The 16,402-nt window shown below is 36.8% G+C and overlaps 1 protein-coding gene across 1 annotated transcript in view; it reads right to left on the bottom strand.

Annotated features, from left to right (window-relative positions):
- The window catches only part of ELP4 (elongator acetyltransferase complex subunit 4), a 237,823-nt gene that overhangs the window by 199,840 nt on the left and 21,581 nt on the right, over window positions 1-16,402 (bottom strand). The window contains exon 3 of the mRNA XM_069554651.1: window positions 8,564-8,685. Coding sequence (XP_069410752.1) covers window positions 8,564-8,685 — 122 coding nt within the window. The remainder of the gene's footprint in view (window positions 1-8,563; window positions 8,686-16,402) is intronic.

Here is a 16,402-nt window from a genome sequence, read left to right as displayed (position 1 = left end):
TTTATCCGTTACTTGTCTTTTAGTTATACACAGTTTTAAGTTAATTATGGTCTATAAGACTGTCTTTTCCCTTTTCTTGTACCAGCAATATTTGCCTTGGTTATAGGTTCTAGAAATCCCCAATCATACATCACAAAATTAAAACTAAACAATTATAGCATCCTCCCCCTCCATGTTGTTATCTCTAAACATTGTTAATGCCTTGGGTTTCTATCATTCATTTTTGGGCTGTTTGATGCAAGAAAGTTTTCAGTATAACTCTGAATTGGGCACACTGAAATCCCAACTGAATGTGATGTAGAAAATACGTAATATCTATACCTACTCTTATAGGTGGGAAAGTATTACTTATCTGTATTAGTATTTAACATTTCACTTAAAATTACAGAAGTATTTTATTTTTCTCAAAGATGTTAAAACTTTGTCTATGTACTAGTATTATGAAGAATATACATAAATTTTTATTTATGTATTTTAATGTATTTTATTTATGTATTTATTTATATACATAAATTTTTATTAACCATAATTTTACCATCCAGTCTACTTTATTTTATTTTTAGTTTTTTTTTTAATTTAAATTTTATTTTTTTACTTTACAATACTGTATTGGTTTTGCCATACACTGACATGAATCCACCACAGGTATACACGAGTTCCCTGAACCCCCCTCCCACCACCCTCCCCATATCATCTCTCTGGGTCATCCCAGTGCACCAGCCCCAAGCATCCTGTATCCTGTATCGAACCTAGACTAGCGATTCATTTCTTACATGATAGTATAAATGTTTCAATGCCATTCTCCCAAATCATCCCACCCTCTCCCTCTCCCACAGAGTCCAAAAGTCTGTTCTATATGTCTGTGTCTCTTTTGCTGTCTCGCATACAGGGTCATCATTACCATCTTTCTAAATTCCATATATATGTGTTACTATACTGTATTGGTGCTTTTCTTTCTGGCTTACTTCACTCTGTATAATCAGCTCCAGTTTCATCCACCTCATTAGAACTGACTCAAATGTATTCTTTTTAATGGCCGAGTAATACTCCACTGTGTATATGTACCACAGCTTTCTTATCCATTCATCTGCTGATGGACATCTAGGTTGCTTCCATGTCCTGGCTATTATAAACAGTGCTGCGATGAACATTGGGGTATACATGTCTCTTTCATTTCTGGTTTCCTCGGTGTGTATGCCCAGCAGTGGGATTGCTGGGTCATAAGGCAGTTCTATTTGTAGTATTTTAAGGAATCTCCACACTGTTCTCCATAGTGGCTGTACTAGTTTGCATTCCCACCAACGGTGTAAGAGGGTTCCCTTTTCTCCACACCCTCTCCAGCATTTGTTGCTTGTGGACTTTTGGGTCACAGCCATTCTGACTGGTGTGAAATGGTACCTCACTGTGGTCTTGATTTGCATTTCTCTGATAATGAGTGATGTTGAGCATCTTTTCATGTGTTTGTTAGCCATCTGTATGTCTTCTTTGGAGAAATGTCTATTTAGTTCTTTGGCCCATTTTTTGATTGGGTCGTTTATTTTTCTGGAATTGAGCTGCATAAGTTGCTTGTATATTTTTGAGATTAGTTGTTTGTCAGTTGCTTCATTTGCTATTATTTTCTCCCATTCCAAAGGCTGTCTTTTCACCTTGCTTATAGTTTCCTTTGTTGTGCAGAAGCTTTTAGTTAGATCCCATTTGTTTATTTTTGCTTTTATTTCCAGTATTCTGGGAGGTGGATCATAGAGGATCCTGCTGTGATTTATGTCAGAGAGTGCTTTGCCTATGTTTAAATGTATGAACACTACACTAATATGGGACCACATTAGACATATGTATGTTAAAAACAACACTTTCTGTAATTTCTTACAAAAAACTGAAAATGACATATTATTCTTTTAAGTCAAATACTGTTTTACTATTATATATTAAACATGTAAGAAAGAGAAGATTGACAAGTTTGCAAATTTAAAAAACATGACTTTGTTAACTGGCTGAATTCTATATTCTCATCAGCCAATAGACTTGCATGGGATTCAAATAATTCTCCCTGATCACAGTGATCAATCTGAGGGAATTTTGCATCTTTGGCCACATTAGAGATTGCTTTGGATTATACTCAAGAATGTTTAACATATGGCTAACAGGAACAGACCAACCCACAAATCTAATGATGAAGGGTGAAAAAATATGCTAGTGCTATGTGTGAGGAATGTGGGAGGAGGGACAGCATTTATAGAAAGGCAGCCCAGGAGTGGCTATCTTTGTGTTTTGGCAAATTTGATATTCCTGTGCAACCTTATAACTTCAGGGACTTAGACCCTGAGAATGTGCAAAACAAGCACCCTTTATATAATCCAGGGATATTAACTATAATATGTAAAGAGCTCATACAGAGCAATGAGGAAAAAAAAAAGAGGAAAAAAATTGATTATAAAAAAAGAAAGAAATGCAGAAAACTAATGACCATGGGGAAAATACTCTGCTTCACTGTAAACAAAGAAACATTCAACAAAGTAATATTTCCCCATCAAATGAACATTTTTTTAAACATTTTTTTAAATTATAAAAAAAGAGAAGCAACATTACTGATGAGTGAAGATTCTATTAATTCAAAAACTAGACATACCTTCAGAATAGAGCTTCATGAAATATAAGAACATAATCAAAAGTAAAACCGTTTAAAAATGAATCACTAAATAATTTTTTAATGTATGGGAATGTTACGTGTGCATGTTATTTAGCATTTACAGCCTTTAACTAATTACATTACTCATCTGTACAAGTGATTTTAGTTAAAAGCAAATAATGGCATTAAAATCAGAGAAGATAAATTTTTCTTGAGGCTTAGACACTTAACTTTATGATTAACTTACTATTTAATTTCACTGAATACATTATTGATAAATATTAAATTGTCATGTAAAGCAAATGCTATTCACACACAAAAAAACTCGTTCTAGGCTACTTATAAATAGAAGAATGAAACAAACTTTGAAAATGCAGTGTCAAATCTGCTGTGTTACATTAAGTAAATCTAATGTCTAAGACCATTAGGTTTTTGTGGAGTATTTATATTATTTTTGATAATATATTCTAAGTGCATGAGATAAAGTAATACACATCTGATGACATTAGAATACTTTCTTCATTTAAAAACACCTACGGTAGAAAAATTAATCTGGATCAGGTAAGATGACTTGTTTCAATTCCTTTTAACTGTCAAAAATTGGGAGTCTTTAAACCTGGGGTACATGAAGACTTTCAAAGAGGTATCTGATCATGAGAATTTTAAGGGATCAATTCCTAGATTTTCAACTTAAACAAATACTCTAGTGAAAAAACAACCTCATAGAGAATGTGCCAATGATAGATGTACAAGTTCCCCTTTCCCTATTCTCCTTTCTCACTTAAGTGAAAGGTTTACTTCTCGTTGCCACAGAGCACTTGGGGCATCTCCACAGCACTGAACAAAAAGACAATTTATTTGGTACAGAAAATGTGAATGTTCTAATGACTGGAGAAACAACCCTCTCTTCATTTGTTTTCAGCAAAATTTTATGCGGACCTAATAAGTTAGACAAAGAACTTAAAATAATATGTGTTGATGGACATAGTGTGATTTCTTTTTTGTGCATTACTCAGAAAAAGAAAAAGGATAATTTGAGGGACAGGGTGGCTCAGTGGTAAAGAATCCACCTGCAATGTAGAAGACGTGGTTTTGATCCCTGGGATGGGAAGATCCCTTGGAGAAGGAAATGGTGACCCACTCTAGTATTCTTCCTGGAAAATCCCATGGACAGAGAGAGGAGCATGGCAAGCTTCAGTTCACAGGGATTGCAAAGAATTGAGACACAACTTAACGACCAAATAACAATACAATGACATAACTCTCTCTATTCTTTATTTAACTATGAACTGCTCACATCTGCAAAAGTGAAAAATATGAAAAGAGTTGATGCTAAATTCTGTCCATGAAATTCTAGCAATATTCATGCACTGATATATCTTAACGAAGCAATTTAGTACAAACATTTTTATGTCTATTGATATATCGCATGCAACAGTAATTGTAATGGTGACTGAAACAAGAAGAAATGAGTTTAAAACTTAGATTCTTTTGAGACAAGAGGATTAAAATAAATGTAAAGTTCTGTTATAGAAAAACCATCAAGGTTATTAATAAATATGCTGAATATAAAACATAACATTCTGACAAAACTCTATGAGGAATGAGTGAAAAAAATATGAATTCAAGGAAAAAATGATTGATGTAAAATTTTTAGTTGTTAAAATAGAGTTTGCTTATGTATATACTTCCAATATTAGTACTGATATCAAATTGCTATTATTTAGATTCAGTTGAATACATGCATAAGACTGATATAAAAGTCTTTAAGTAAAAAGGCAGTGTTCACAATAACATCCATTGCAACTAAATAGTATCATAACTAAATTTTTTCATACCTTATTATAAAAGAAGATACATAGTTTTAAAACATATTTTTAGAAATATGAGTACAAAAGTTGGAAGAGATCAGTGTACTATCTGGAAAATTGGCCAAGATATAAGATAAGATGATAATCATTCAATGTAGGTTAATAAATGTGAAATGCCTTCTTTGGTTTTAAATGTAATTTTTATATTTTCATCAAAATTGTATTAGAGCTCTCCAGAGAAACACTACAAATAGGATGTGTGTGTATACACTCATATATACATGAATATATACATACATATATATCTCTCTAATAAAATTTATTATAAGGAACTGGCTCATAGATTATGGAGACTGACAAGTCCCCAAATACGCAGAGCAAGCTGGAGATACAGGAAAGCTGATGGTGTAATTTCTGTTCAAATCTGAAGGTTTTTGAACCAGGAAAACCAATGGTGTAATTCTAATCCAAAGGATAGCAAACTCAGGAAAAGCTAATATTTCAGATTGAACCTGAGGGCAAGTAAAAGCTGATGTTCAACTTCAAAAGCAGTCCAGGAAGAATTCTTTCTTATACAGAGGAGGGTTAGCAGTTTTGTTCTATTTAGACCTTCAACTGATTGGATGAGGCCCACCCACATTAGGTAGGGCAAATTGATTTACTTACTCTACCAATTAAACTGTTAATCTCATCCAAAAATATTTTCACAGAAAACACTCAGAATAATATCTGATGAAATATCTGGGTACCCTGTGGCATGGTCAAGTTGACATATAGAATTAAAGATCACAAGTCTTCCCCTTGCTTACTTGGTACCCATATGTATCTCCTTAAATGATAACTGGCTCCAGATAAATACAATAACAAGGTCATAATTCTACATTCCTAGCTCTGTCTCCTAAGACTGTCTTATCTGGGGTCCTTCCTACCTGCACTATGGCCTGGATATTTCACATGCAGTAAGCTAGGGAAATTACAGGGTTTACTTTGCTTATTTTGCATAACTCAGCAATCACTGTCTTTTATTATATGATGCTCAAAGGTATGTAATATGTCCCTTATTATGTGATGTTTCATAACATTTTGTCCTGTTTTTTAGTTGTTTCAGGCATGATGACAAGTCTGGTCCTTATTAATCTATTTTGGTCACAAGTGAAGTGAAGTGAAGTCGCTCAGTCGTGTCTGACTCTTTGCGACCCGACCCCATGGACTACAGCGTCCCAGGCTCCTCCGTCCAAGGGATTTTCCAGGCAAGAGTACTGGAGTGGGTTGCCATTTCCTTCTCCCTTTTGGTCACTAGGGCAACATTAATAAGAGTCTATGTTTTTTGACTCCAGCTTTGTATTTTTTTCTAGTACATCATAAACTCTGTGAAAAAAGATTTGCATGTAAGACTAGATATCTTAAGAAACTTTGATGAAATTATTTTCTAATTTCAAAATCCTTCACATACTCCAAAGAAGGATATGTAAAGTACATTGAAATCTTTTAATAATAACTTGTACAAATCTTAAAGAGATGGGAATATCAGACCACCTGACTTGTCTCTTGAGAAATCTGTATGCAGGTCAGAAAACAACAGTTAGAACTGAACATGGAACAACAGACTGGTTCCAAATAGGAAAAGGAGTACGTCAAGGCTGTATATTGTCAACTTGCTTATTTACCTTATATGGAGAGTATACCATGAGAAATGCTGGACTGGATGAAGCACAAGCTGGAATCAAGACTTTTGGGAGAAACATCAATAATCTCAGATATGCAGATGACATCACCCTTATGGCAGAAAGTGAAGAACTAAAGAGCTTCTTGATGAAAGTGAAAAAGGAGAGTGAAAAAGTTGGCTTACAACTCTACATTTAGAAAATTAAGATCATGGCATTTGGTTCCATCACTTCAGGGCAAATGGATGGGGAAACAGTGGAAACAGTGTCAGACTTAATTTCTGGGGGCTCCAAAATCACTGCAGATGGTGACTGCAGTCATGAAATTAAAAGACTCTTACTCCTTGGAAGAAAAGTTATGACCAAACTAGACAGCATATTAAAAAGCAGAGACATTACTTTGCCAACAAAGTTCCATCTAGTCAAAGCTATGGTTTTTCCAGTAGTCATGTATGGATGTGAGAGTTGGACTATAAAGAAAGCTGAGCACCTAAGAATTGATGCTTTTGAACCGTGGTTTTGGAGAAGACTCTTGAGACTCCCTTGGACTGCAAGGAAATCCAACCAGTCCATCTTAAAGGAGATCAGTCCTGGGTATTCATTGGAAGGACTGATGTTGAAGCTGAAACTCCAATACTTTGGCCACTTGATGTGAAGAGCTGACTCACTGGAAAAGGCCCTGATGCTGGCAAAGATTGAAGGTGGGAGGAGAAGGGGACAACAGAGGATTAGAGGATTAGATGGTTGGATGGCATCACTGACTCAATGGACATAAGTTTGGGTAAACTCGGGGAGTTGGTGATGGACAGGGAGGCCTGGCGTGCTGCAGTCCATGGGGTCACAAACAGTCAGACACAAATGAGTGACTGAACTGAACTGTACAAATCAAGGCACCTAACAAAGGTGTCACGGATTAACTTTCAAATAAAATAAGGTAGTTCTCTAAGGCAAAATGTAGAAGTATAGTAAAGGCTTTAACATCAATTACACAGGTTGGAAGAGGGAAGAAGTTAAAAAAAAAAATCAAACATTTTAAAAACCACATAGAAATAGGCCTTCCTGCCCAAGGCTTGGCAAAAATTTCCTATATAGCTATAAATCCTATATATCAGCTATGTCTGATACAAAATCTTAGGCTCAGTATATTGTGGAATGGACTGTGAAGAACCTATAACAGCTTCTTTACAACAGTGATTTTGGCCTTTACTCCATTGCTTGTCACAAGCAGACTACTGTTAGGAAATTGACCACAATGATAAAGGTCAAAGGGAAAAGGAACAAAAGAAGAAACAAAAACAGAAAATAAAAAAGAAAATATTACAAAGGGTTAATAGTAGAAATAAGAATGAAGGAAAACAGGCTCTTCAGCCAGAAGGGAATCATCTGGAAAATTAAACAAAGGTTTTCTCTTTGGTGGTTAGTTGCCCAGTTGTGTCCGACTCTTTGCAACCCCAAGGACTGTAGCCTGCCAGGCATCTCTGTCCATGAGGATTCTCCAGGAAACAACACTGGAGTGGGTTGCCATGCCCTTCTCCATTTCTCTTGAATTTATTTTAATCTGATAAACAAAGTCTGACCCATATGAAAGAATCATGCTAGTTTTGACCTCAGTATTACAATAATTTTTATGTTTGAGAGTAGAAATTTGTTGGTGTCTCTTGACAGTTATTATAAATTAGTATTTGTCATGCTACAGATTTTTTATAAATGACTTATTCATTCGCCATTTTGCAAACTATACAGTGAAATTGAAACATCCTCTGAGGAGAAAAAAATGACTTTAGATTATGAAGTCTAATCAAAGGATGGCTTAAACCAAGATCCTATTCTCTACCAAGAAATTAATAATTCTAAAAGTCATGACTGCCTTCTCTGAGGTTAAAAGTATGCTTCAACTTAAAAAGACATAGTACTGGGTTGGCCAAAAAGTTCCTTAAGATCTTATGGAAAAATCCAAAGGAATTTTTGGCCTACTCAATATTTTAATCACATATTTTAGTATTATTGTTTATTTCTTAGAAGAAAATAATTTCTGGCAACCTCAAAACAATAAATGAGTACTTCCAATATCTGTATCATTCTTCCAACTTATACCTTTGGAATACTGGTTAACATAAAATCTGACAACATTTTGCAGTTGTTTTTCTTTACCTAGCTAGTTTACTAAGTTCTCATATCATCACTTAATAATAATTTTGTTTACTCTCAGTTTTAAATAACTTATTAAAATTTCCTCACTCTGATAAAAAGGATAAAAAATTGTTTAAGACTCTAAAAATGACACCATATGTTCAAATAAATCTGATACATTTTTTTAAGAGAAAAAAAGACATGTGAGGTCCCATTAACATATTTAAATACAGTTTGCACGTACACAAATATATATCTTCCTTACATATACATAAGCAATATTTTTTTCATGAAACATTCAAAATGTAATATTGAATTAATATATTCTATACCTGTAAAATGTCAGCAGGGTCTTCTTTTGCAGATGCAACCAACAAAGCATGGCCACTGACAATTCCTTCTGCCAGGAAATAATTGAAGAGCAAAGGAGAATAAATGTTGTATTTATCCTCTTCTGTAAGAAAGAAAAAATTATAGTCAGAATTCTACCATATATTAAGCATACTCAAATGCTTTTATTTTTTTCTCCTTACAACAAGTATATGAGGTGGAACAATAACTATGTCTTCCGAAGATATATGAATGGTCAACAAGATCATGAAAATATGTTTAATGGTACTAAATATCAAAAAAATGCAACCCGAAACACTGAAAAACCACTACATTCCTGCTAGAACAGCTGAAATAAAAATACAATACCAAGTATTGAAAAAATGTGGAGCAAATAAAACATTCCTACATTGCTAGAGGCAATGTAAAATGGTAAAATTTGGAAAATAGATTGGCAGTTTCTTATAAAGTTAAACATAAGAATCAGCAATTCCATTCCTGCTTATTACCATAAGAAATGACAAGACATGTTCACACATAGATGTACACATAACGTTTATGACAGTTTTTCCATAAGAATCAAAAACTGAGAATGGCACAAATGTCCATCAACCAGTGAATGGAAAAACAGATGGTACGTCCACAAATGAGATAATACTCAACAACAAAAGAAATGGACTGTTGATAGATGGGCAACAAAATGAATCTCAGAAACATTAAGTGAAAAAAGTCAGACATAAAAAGTGTATATGATAAGACTGCCTTAATGTGCTAGTCTGGAGAAAGCAAAACTAAATTCTAGTGCTAGAAAGATGTTAGGTGTTTGGGGACCAGGAAATATTTGGGTCTGAGAAAATTTAGGGAGGATGTTGGAAATGGTTTATATTGTGATTGTTGTGGTGGTCACCTGAGTATATATATTTGTAAAAAAATCACTAAAATACATATTTAAAATGGGTCTGTTTTATCATGTGAAAGTGAAAGTAAAAGTGAAGTCGCTTAGTCGTGTCCGACTCTTTGCGACCCCAGACTCCTCTGTCCATGGGATTTTCCAGGCAATAGTACTGGAGTGGATTGCCATTTCCTTCTCCAGGGGATCTTCCCGACCCAGGGATCAAACCTGGGTCTCCCACATTGTAGACAGACGCTTAACCGTCTGAGCCACCCGGGAAGTCTGTTTTATCATATTAATATGTAAATTATAATTAAGTAAAAGCAGTTTATTAAAACAGTCTCCTACGGCATACCTAAAATACCATGTGGTAATTTGTTTATAAACCTTCTTGGCACAGAATACTAAAGTAAATCCATGATCAGAAATGTAGTCGAATTGGGGACTTCCCTGGTGGTACAGTGGCTAAGAATCTTTTTGCGAATGCAGGGGACACAGGTTTGATCCCTGGTCCAGGAAGATGCCCCATGCTGCGGAGAAACTAAGCCTGTGCGCCACAATTATGAGTACAGCAAAGTGATTCAGTTATACATGTATATATTCTTTTTCATATTCTTTTCCATCATGGTTTATCACAGGATATTGAATATACTTCCCTGTGCTGTACAGTAGGATGATTACAATTATTATTGAATTTTGTATCCCACTTTTTCCACTTAATCTCACATGAATTATAGTCTTCTAACTATGATGTTTAAGAGGCATAATATTCTAGTAAATTTATGTCTCATAATTTATAATATTTAGTCATCTCCCCAATATGAACTTTTACCTCACTTTAAGGCTTTTGTACTATTAAATACAGAAGCATTAAAGTGCTTTAAATCCCATATGTCCAAGATAGAATACAGAAACTCATTGTTTTCTTCCATCAAATGTGGTATTCTTTCAGTTTTTAGAATATCAGAATTTATTAATACCTCTTCTCTCCCTCTCAGCAATTCACCCTTCTCTCCAAGCCTAAAATCCTGTTTCATTTTCAAACTATTTTTAGAATTCACTTTGCTCCATGCCAATGTCTCTCCTCTAGGTTTGCTACCAGCAGCTCTTGCTGCTGCTGCTAACTTGCTTCAGTCGTGTCCGACTCTGTGAGGCCCCATAGACGGCAGCCCACCAGGCTCCCCCGTCCCTGGGATTCTCCAGGCAAGAACACTGGGGTGGGTTGCCATTCCCTTCTCCATTGCATGAAAGTAAAAAGTGAAAGTGAAGTCACTCAGTTGTGTTCGACTCTCTGCGACCCCATGGACTGCAGCCTACCAGGCTCCTGTGCCCACGGGATTTTCCAGGCAAGAGTACCGGAGTGGATTGCCATTTCCTTCTCCAGGGGATCTTCCCGACCCAGGGATCGAACCCAGGTCTCCCACATTGTAGGCAGACGCTTTACCATCTGAGCCAACAGGGAAGTCAATAATGTTTAGGAATCCCAAATATTTTTCTCTAGCCTTAATTTAATACCCAAATATCCAACTCTCTACTAGGTAGAGCTACTGGGAACATAAAATTCACTGTGTTTAAACTGAATTCATTACTTTACCTCAGTATTTGCTCATTCCTCCTTTCCTGACTTTATCTAATGGTATTAACTCCAAAATTTCTCTGCCAAAAATTTTGGAATCATCCTACCGACTCTCTCCCCAACATCTCCCACACATTTATATAACACAGAAGCAGACATCAACATTCTTTTGAGGGTCCTATTAAAAGAAGAAAAATGGAAATGATAATTCATATCACACAGTAAGCGAAGTTAGTTTAACATTTAGACTCATATACATAATGAAATGCAGAAATAGAAAAGCTAGTTTCTGTTGTTATCCCATCAAAATATGACAGTAAATGTATGATTAAAGTCTTAAAAGCATAGTAACAAACCTCACCTCATCTTCACATTAGGGCAATGAGTACTTTTATCACTTCAAGTTTTTTACTTTATTCCTGCAGGGCATCCTTCATAATCTGTCTTAGTTACTCAAAATATTCCATGATTACACATTTCTAACCATTATAAATTATTTTTAGCCAGCCTGTCATATCATTCATTTATTCATGCACTCGTTCATTCACTGTGCCTGTATACAGTCCCCTTGATTACAGTGCTTACTGTCAGTCTCCTGAATATAATACATGATCAGGTTTTCTCAGTAAAGTAGAAGTGTCATGAGAAAGTAAATAAAGAACACTACAGGAGTATTTATATAGGAGGAATACTACTCATTGGGGATGAGAAGAAGGAAAGCAACAGTTAAGGATGACTTTCTGGAAGAAATACTTAAGCGGAGTTTTCTTTCACTAAAAGATGATTAAGAGTTAGGAAAAAAGAGGCAGCAAGAAAGAACTTAAGCAAAGGCCTGTAAAGAGGTGAGAGAATGGCACTTTGATGGAATTAAAAGCTTAGGGAAATAAATACAAAGCTTGAGGAAGGAGGTGAGAAGATAAGAGAAAAGGCTAAAGTGAATCAGAAGAGGCAGATCATATATAAAGGTCTCTGGACTTTATGTTAAGATCCACAGAGAACACAAAAAGGTCCTAAGCAAGGATCATGATCAGATTTTCATATCAGAAAGTTCACTCAGGCTACAGTATAAAGATGGACTGCCCAAGAGAACACTTGGGACGACCTATGGAGCTTTTATAATAATAATCTCAGGGAGAGGTATTGATTATAGTCAGAGTTGTGGCAGCAAGATTGGAGAGACATAGACAGAGTTTATAAACACAAACAAAAAGGCTGAAAACTTTCAACGTTTACTAATTAATGGGTATGTAGAATGTGAGAGAGAAGTTCATCACTCAGGCCTCTGGCATGTGTCACTTAGTAGGTTGAATAATAATCCACGGATGGTTGAGAGGAAGAGTAATAGATTTGGAATGGAGTAGAATTGGAAAATAAGGGAAGACTGTGAGTTTAGCTATAGACACGTTGATTTTGAAGTGCATGCAAGATATTCCAGAGAAAATGTTGAATAGGAAGCTGGATATTATCTCTGCATTTCTAAATGTATGCTACACCTTTATGGATCATAGAAAAAGCAGGAGAATTCCAGAAAAACATCTACTTATGAGAGTTCCAGAAAAACATCTATTTCTGCTTTATTGACTATGCCAAAGCCTTTGACTGTGTGGATCACAATAAACTGTGGAAAATTCTGAGAGAGATGGGAATACCAGATCACCTGACCTGCCTCTTGAGAAATCTGTATGCAGGTCAGGAAGCAACAGTTAGAACTGGACACGGAACAACAGATTGGTTCCAAATAGGAAAAGGAGTACGTCAAGGCTGTATATTGTCACCCTGCTTATTTAACTTCTATGCAGAGTACATCATGAGAAACGCTGGACTGGAAGAAACACAAGCTGGAATCAAGATTGCCGGGAGAAATATCAATAATGTCAGATAATGTAGATGACACCACCCTAATGGCAGAAAGTGAAGAGGAACTAAAAAGCCTCTTGATGAAAGTGAAAGAGGAGAGTGAGAAAGTAGGCTTAAAGCTCAACATTCAGAAAACGAAGATCATGGCATCTGGTCCCATCACTTCATGGGAAATAGATGGGGAAACAGTGTCAGACTTTATTTTTCTGGGCTCCAAATCACTGCAGATGGTGATTGCAGCCATGAAATTAAAAGATGCTTACTCCTTGGAAGAAAAGTTATGACCAACCTAGATAGCATATTCAAAAGCAGAGACATTACTTTGCCAACTAAGGTCTGTCTAGTCAAGGCTATGGTTTTCCTGTGGTCATGTATGGATGTGAGAGTTGGACTGTGAAGAAGGTTGAGTGCCAAAGAATTGATGCGTTTGAACTGTGGTGTTGGAGAAGACTCTTGAGAGTCCCTTGGACTGCAAGGAGATCCAACCAGTCCATCATAAAGGAAATCAGCCCTGGGATTTCTTTGGAAGGAATGATGCTAAATCTGAAACTCCAGTAATTTGGCCACCTCATGTGAAGAGTTGACTCATTGGAAAAGACTCTGATGCTGGGAGGAATTGGGGGCAGGAGGAGAAGGGGATGACAGAGGATGAGATGGCTGGATGGCACCACAGACTCGAAGGACGTGAGTCTGAGTGAACTCCAGGAGTTGGTGATGGACAGGGAGGGCTGGCGTGCTGCAATTCATGGGGTCGCAAAGAGTCGGACACGACTGAGCGACTGAACTGAACTGATGCTTCATTGATTACGCTAAAGCCTTTGACTGTGTGGATCACAACAAACTGTGGAAAAGTCTTCAAGAGATGGAAATATCAGACCACCTGACCTGCCTCACGAGAAATCTGTATGCAGGTCAAGAAGCAACAGTTAGAACTGGACATGGAAAAATGGACTGGTTTCAAACTGGGAAAAGAATACGTCAAGGCCGTATATTGTCACCTTGCTTATTTAACTAATACGCAGGGCATATGATGCAAAATGCTGGGCTGGATGAAGCACAAGCTAGAATCAAGACTGCTGGAAGAAATATCAATAAACTCAGATACGCAGATGACACCACCCTTATGGCAGAAAGAGAAGAGGAACTGAATAGCCTCTTGAAGAAGGTGAAAGAGGAGAGCGAAAAAGCTGGCTTAAACTCAACATTCAAAAAATGAAGATCATGGCATGCAGTCCCATCATTTCACGGCAAGTAGATGGGGAAGCAATGGAAACAGTGACAGACTTTGTTTTCTTGGGTTTCAAAATCACTGTGAACTGTGACTGCAGCCATGAAATTAAATGATGCTTGCTCCTTGGAAGAAAAGCTATGAAAAGCCTAGACAGCATATTAAAAAGCAGAGACATTACTTTGGCGACAAAGAACTATCTTAGTCAAAGCTATGGTTTTTCCAATAGTCATGTATGGATGTGAGAGTGGGACCATAAAGAAGTCTGAGTGCTGAAGAATTGACGCTCTTGAATTGCAGTGTTGGAAAAGACTCTTGAGAGTTCTTTGGACTGCAAGCAGCTCAAACCTGTCAATCCTTAAGGAAATCAGTCCTGAATATTCACTGGAAAGACTGATGCTGAAGCTGAAGCTCCAATACCTGATGCGAAGAACTGACTCATTTGAAAAGACAAAAGACCCTGACGCTGGGAAAGATTGAAGCCGGGAGGAGAAGGGGATGACAGAGGATGCGACTGTTGGATGGTATCACTGACTCAGTAGATATGAGTCTGAGCAAATTCTGGGAGATTGTGAAGGACAGGGAAGCCTGGCGTGTTGCAGTCCATGGGGTCACAAAGAGTCGGACACAACTGAACATCTGTATCTACGCCTGGATATTACAGATTACTTGTATTAGGAGAGGTTTCTCATGGTCATCCTAGTTGTGCCAGGGACTAACCTTCAGGGAAGAGCATGTAGCACTAAAAGAGGGAATATCATGTCTGTATTTTGAGCAGAGCAAAGGGAGTCTGAAAAAACATGAAGAGAGGGACAGAAGGAAAACCAGAACCGAGTATTTTAATAGAATCCAAAGGAAGTGAGTACTTCAAGGAAAGAGTGCCACATCACAATAGCCAGGCTGCCCTGCCTGTGCGTTTATCACAAAAGTTGCACAGATTCGTGGTTTGAAGTGAACAGATCTTGTCCAGAACACCCTGAGGACTGACCCTGCTGGGCTTGCTTGCTGACTCCTCTCAATGATTGCTGTCTGCTGCTCAGCCAGAACCCACTCAGTGACAAAGGAAAAGAGCCGGGTTCTTGCCACTTAAGTCCCGAGGGCATGGAGTGAGCTCACAGCCCACCTGTGCCCAGCACCCAGCGGCCTCTCCATCAACCACTCTGCCTTGGGTTTTTTGTTTGTGTGATCCACCCCCACCCCCCATTTTTCTGGCTTGATTTTGTACTTTTCTCCCCTGGGGACCCTGATATCTTGACTTCGTTGCCAAAAACGAGTGCATCAGGATCTTCTCCCCCTTCTTGCCATTTCTCCTTCCCACTTCCCTCCTGGTTCTGGTTAGTTCAGAGGATTTAACAATCACAAGTGTCCTGCAAAAATGCCTGAATGTTTTTCCTAGACCCCTGTGTATTTTCTTTTCTTTTTTCCAGAAAACGTAGACAAACAAAAGACTAAAAGGATGTGTACAGCTGCCCCTGTTTTCGGGTATTCTGTTTGAGAACATTTTAGCTGTTGATGTTCATGTGTGACATCAGTTCCGGCAAGATAGGTTTCTGTATTTATACATTAAAATCCAAAACAACAACAACAAAAAACTTATAAAATGTTTAAAAAAATGTTCAAAGCTGGGGGAAAAGGCTTTCTTCATTAGTCAAGGTGTTTTGATATGTTATTAAAATAGTGTCTAATAAAAGAAAAAAAACCCACATTAACTGTTGAAGAGATCAAGGAGGAAGAGGGCTGAGAAGGTAGCAGGATACAAGATCAACATGCAGAAATGTGTTGCATTTCTTTACACTAACAAAGAAATATCAGAAAGGGAAAAAAAAATTTTTTTAAGCCCTTTTAAAATCACATCAAAAACAAACAGACAAAAACAAAGAGAACTTAGGAATCAACCTGACCAAGGAGGTGAAAGATCTATATGATGAGAACTGTAAAATATTGATAAAGGAAACTGAGGATAATTCAAAGAAATGGGAAGATAACCCATGCTCTTGAATCGGAATTATTAATATTGTTAAATTGGACATATTATCCAAAGCAATCTATAGATTTAAATTACCCATGACATTTTTCACAGAAAGAGAATAAATAATTCTCTAATATATTTGGAACCATAAAAGACCCTGAATTTCCAAAGGAATCCTGAGAAAAAAGAACAAAGCTGGAGGCATAACCTTCTGAGACTTCAGACAATACTACAGAGCTAAAGTAATCACAACCCTGTGACACTGGCACAAAACCAGATCTGTGGATCAACGGGATAGAACAGAGAGCCCAGAAGTAAA

The sequence above is a fragment of the Ovis canadensis genome, chromosome 15, assembly GCF_042477335.2.
Source record: "Ovis canadensis isolate MfBH-ARS-UI-01 breed Bighorn chromosome 15, ARS-UI_OviCan_v2, whole genome shotgun sequence".
In the NCBI taxonomy this organism is placed as follows: domain Eukaryota; kingdom Metazoa; phylum Chordata; class Mammalia; order Artiodactyla; family Bovidae; genus Ovis; species Ovis canadensis.
The sequence above is the reverse complement of the archived record's forward strand: the minus strand, read 5'-3'. Positions and strand labels throughout refer to the sequence as shown.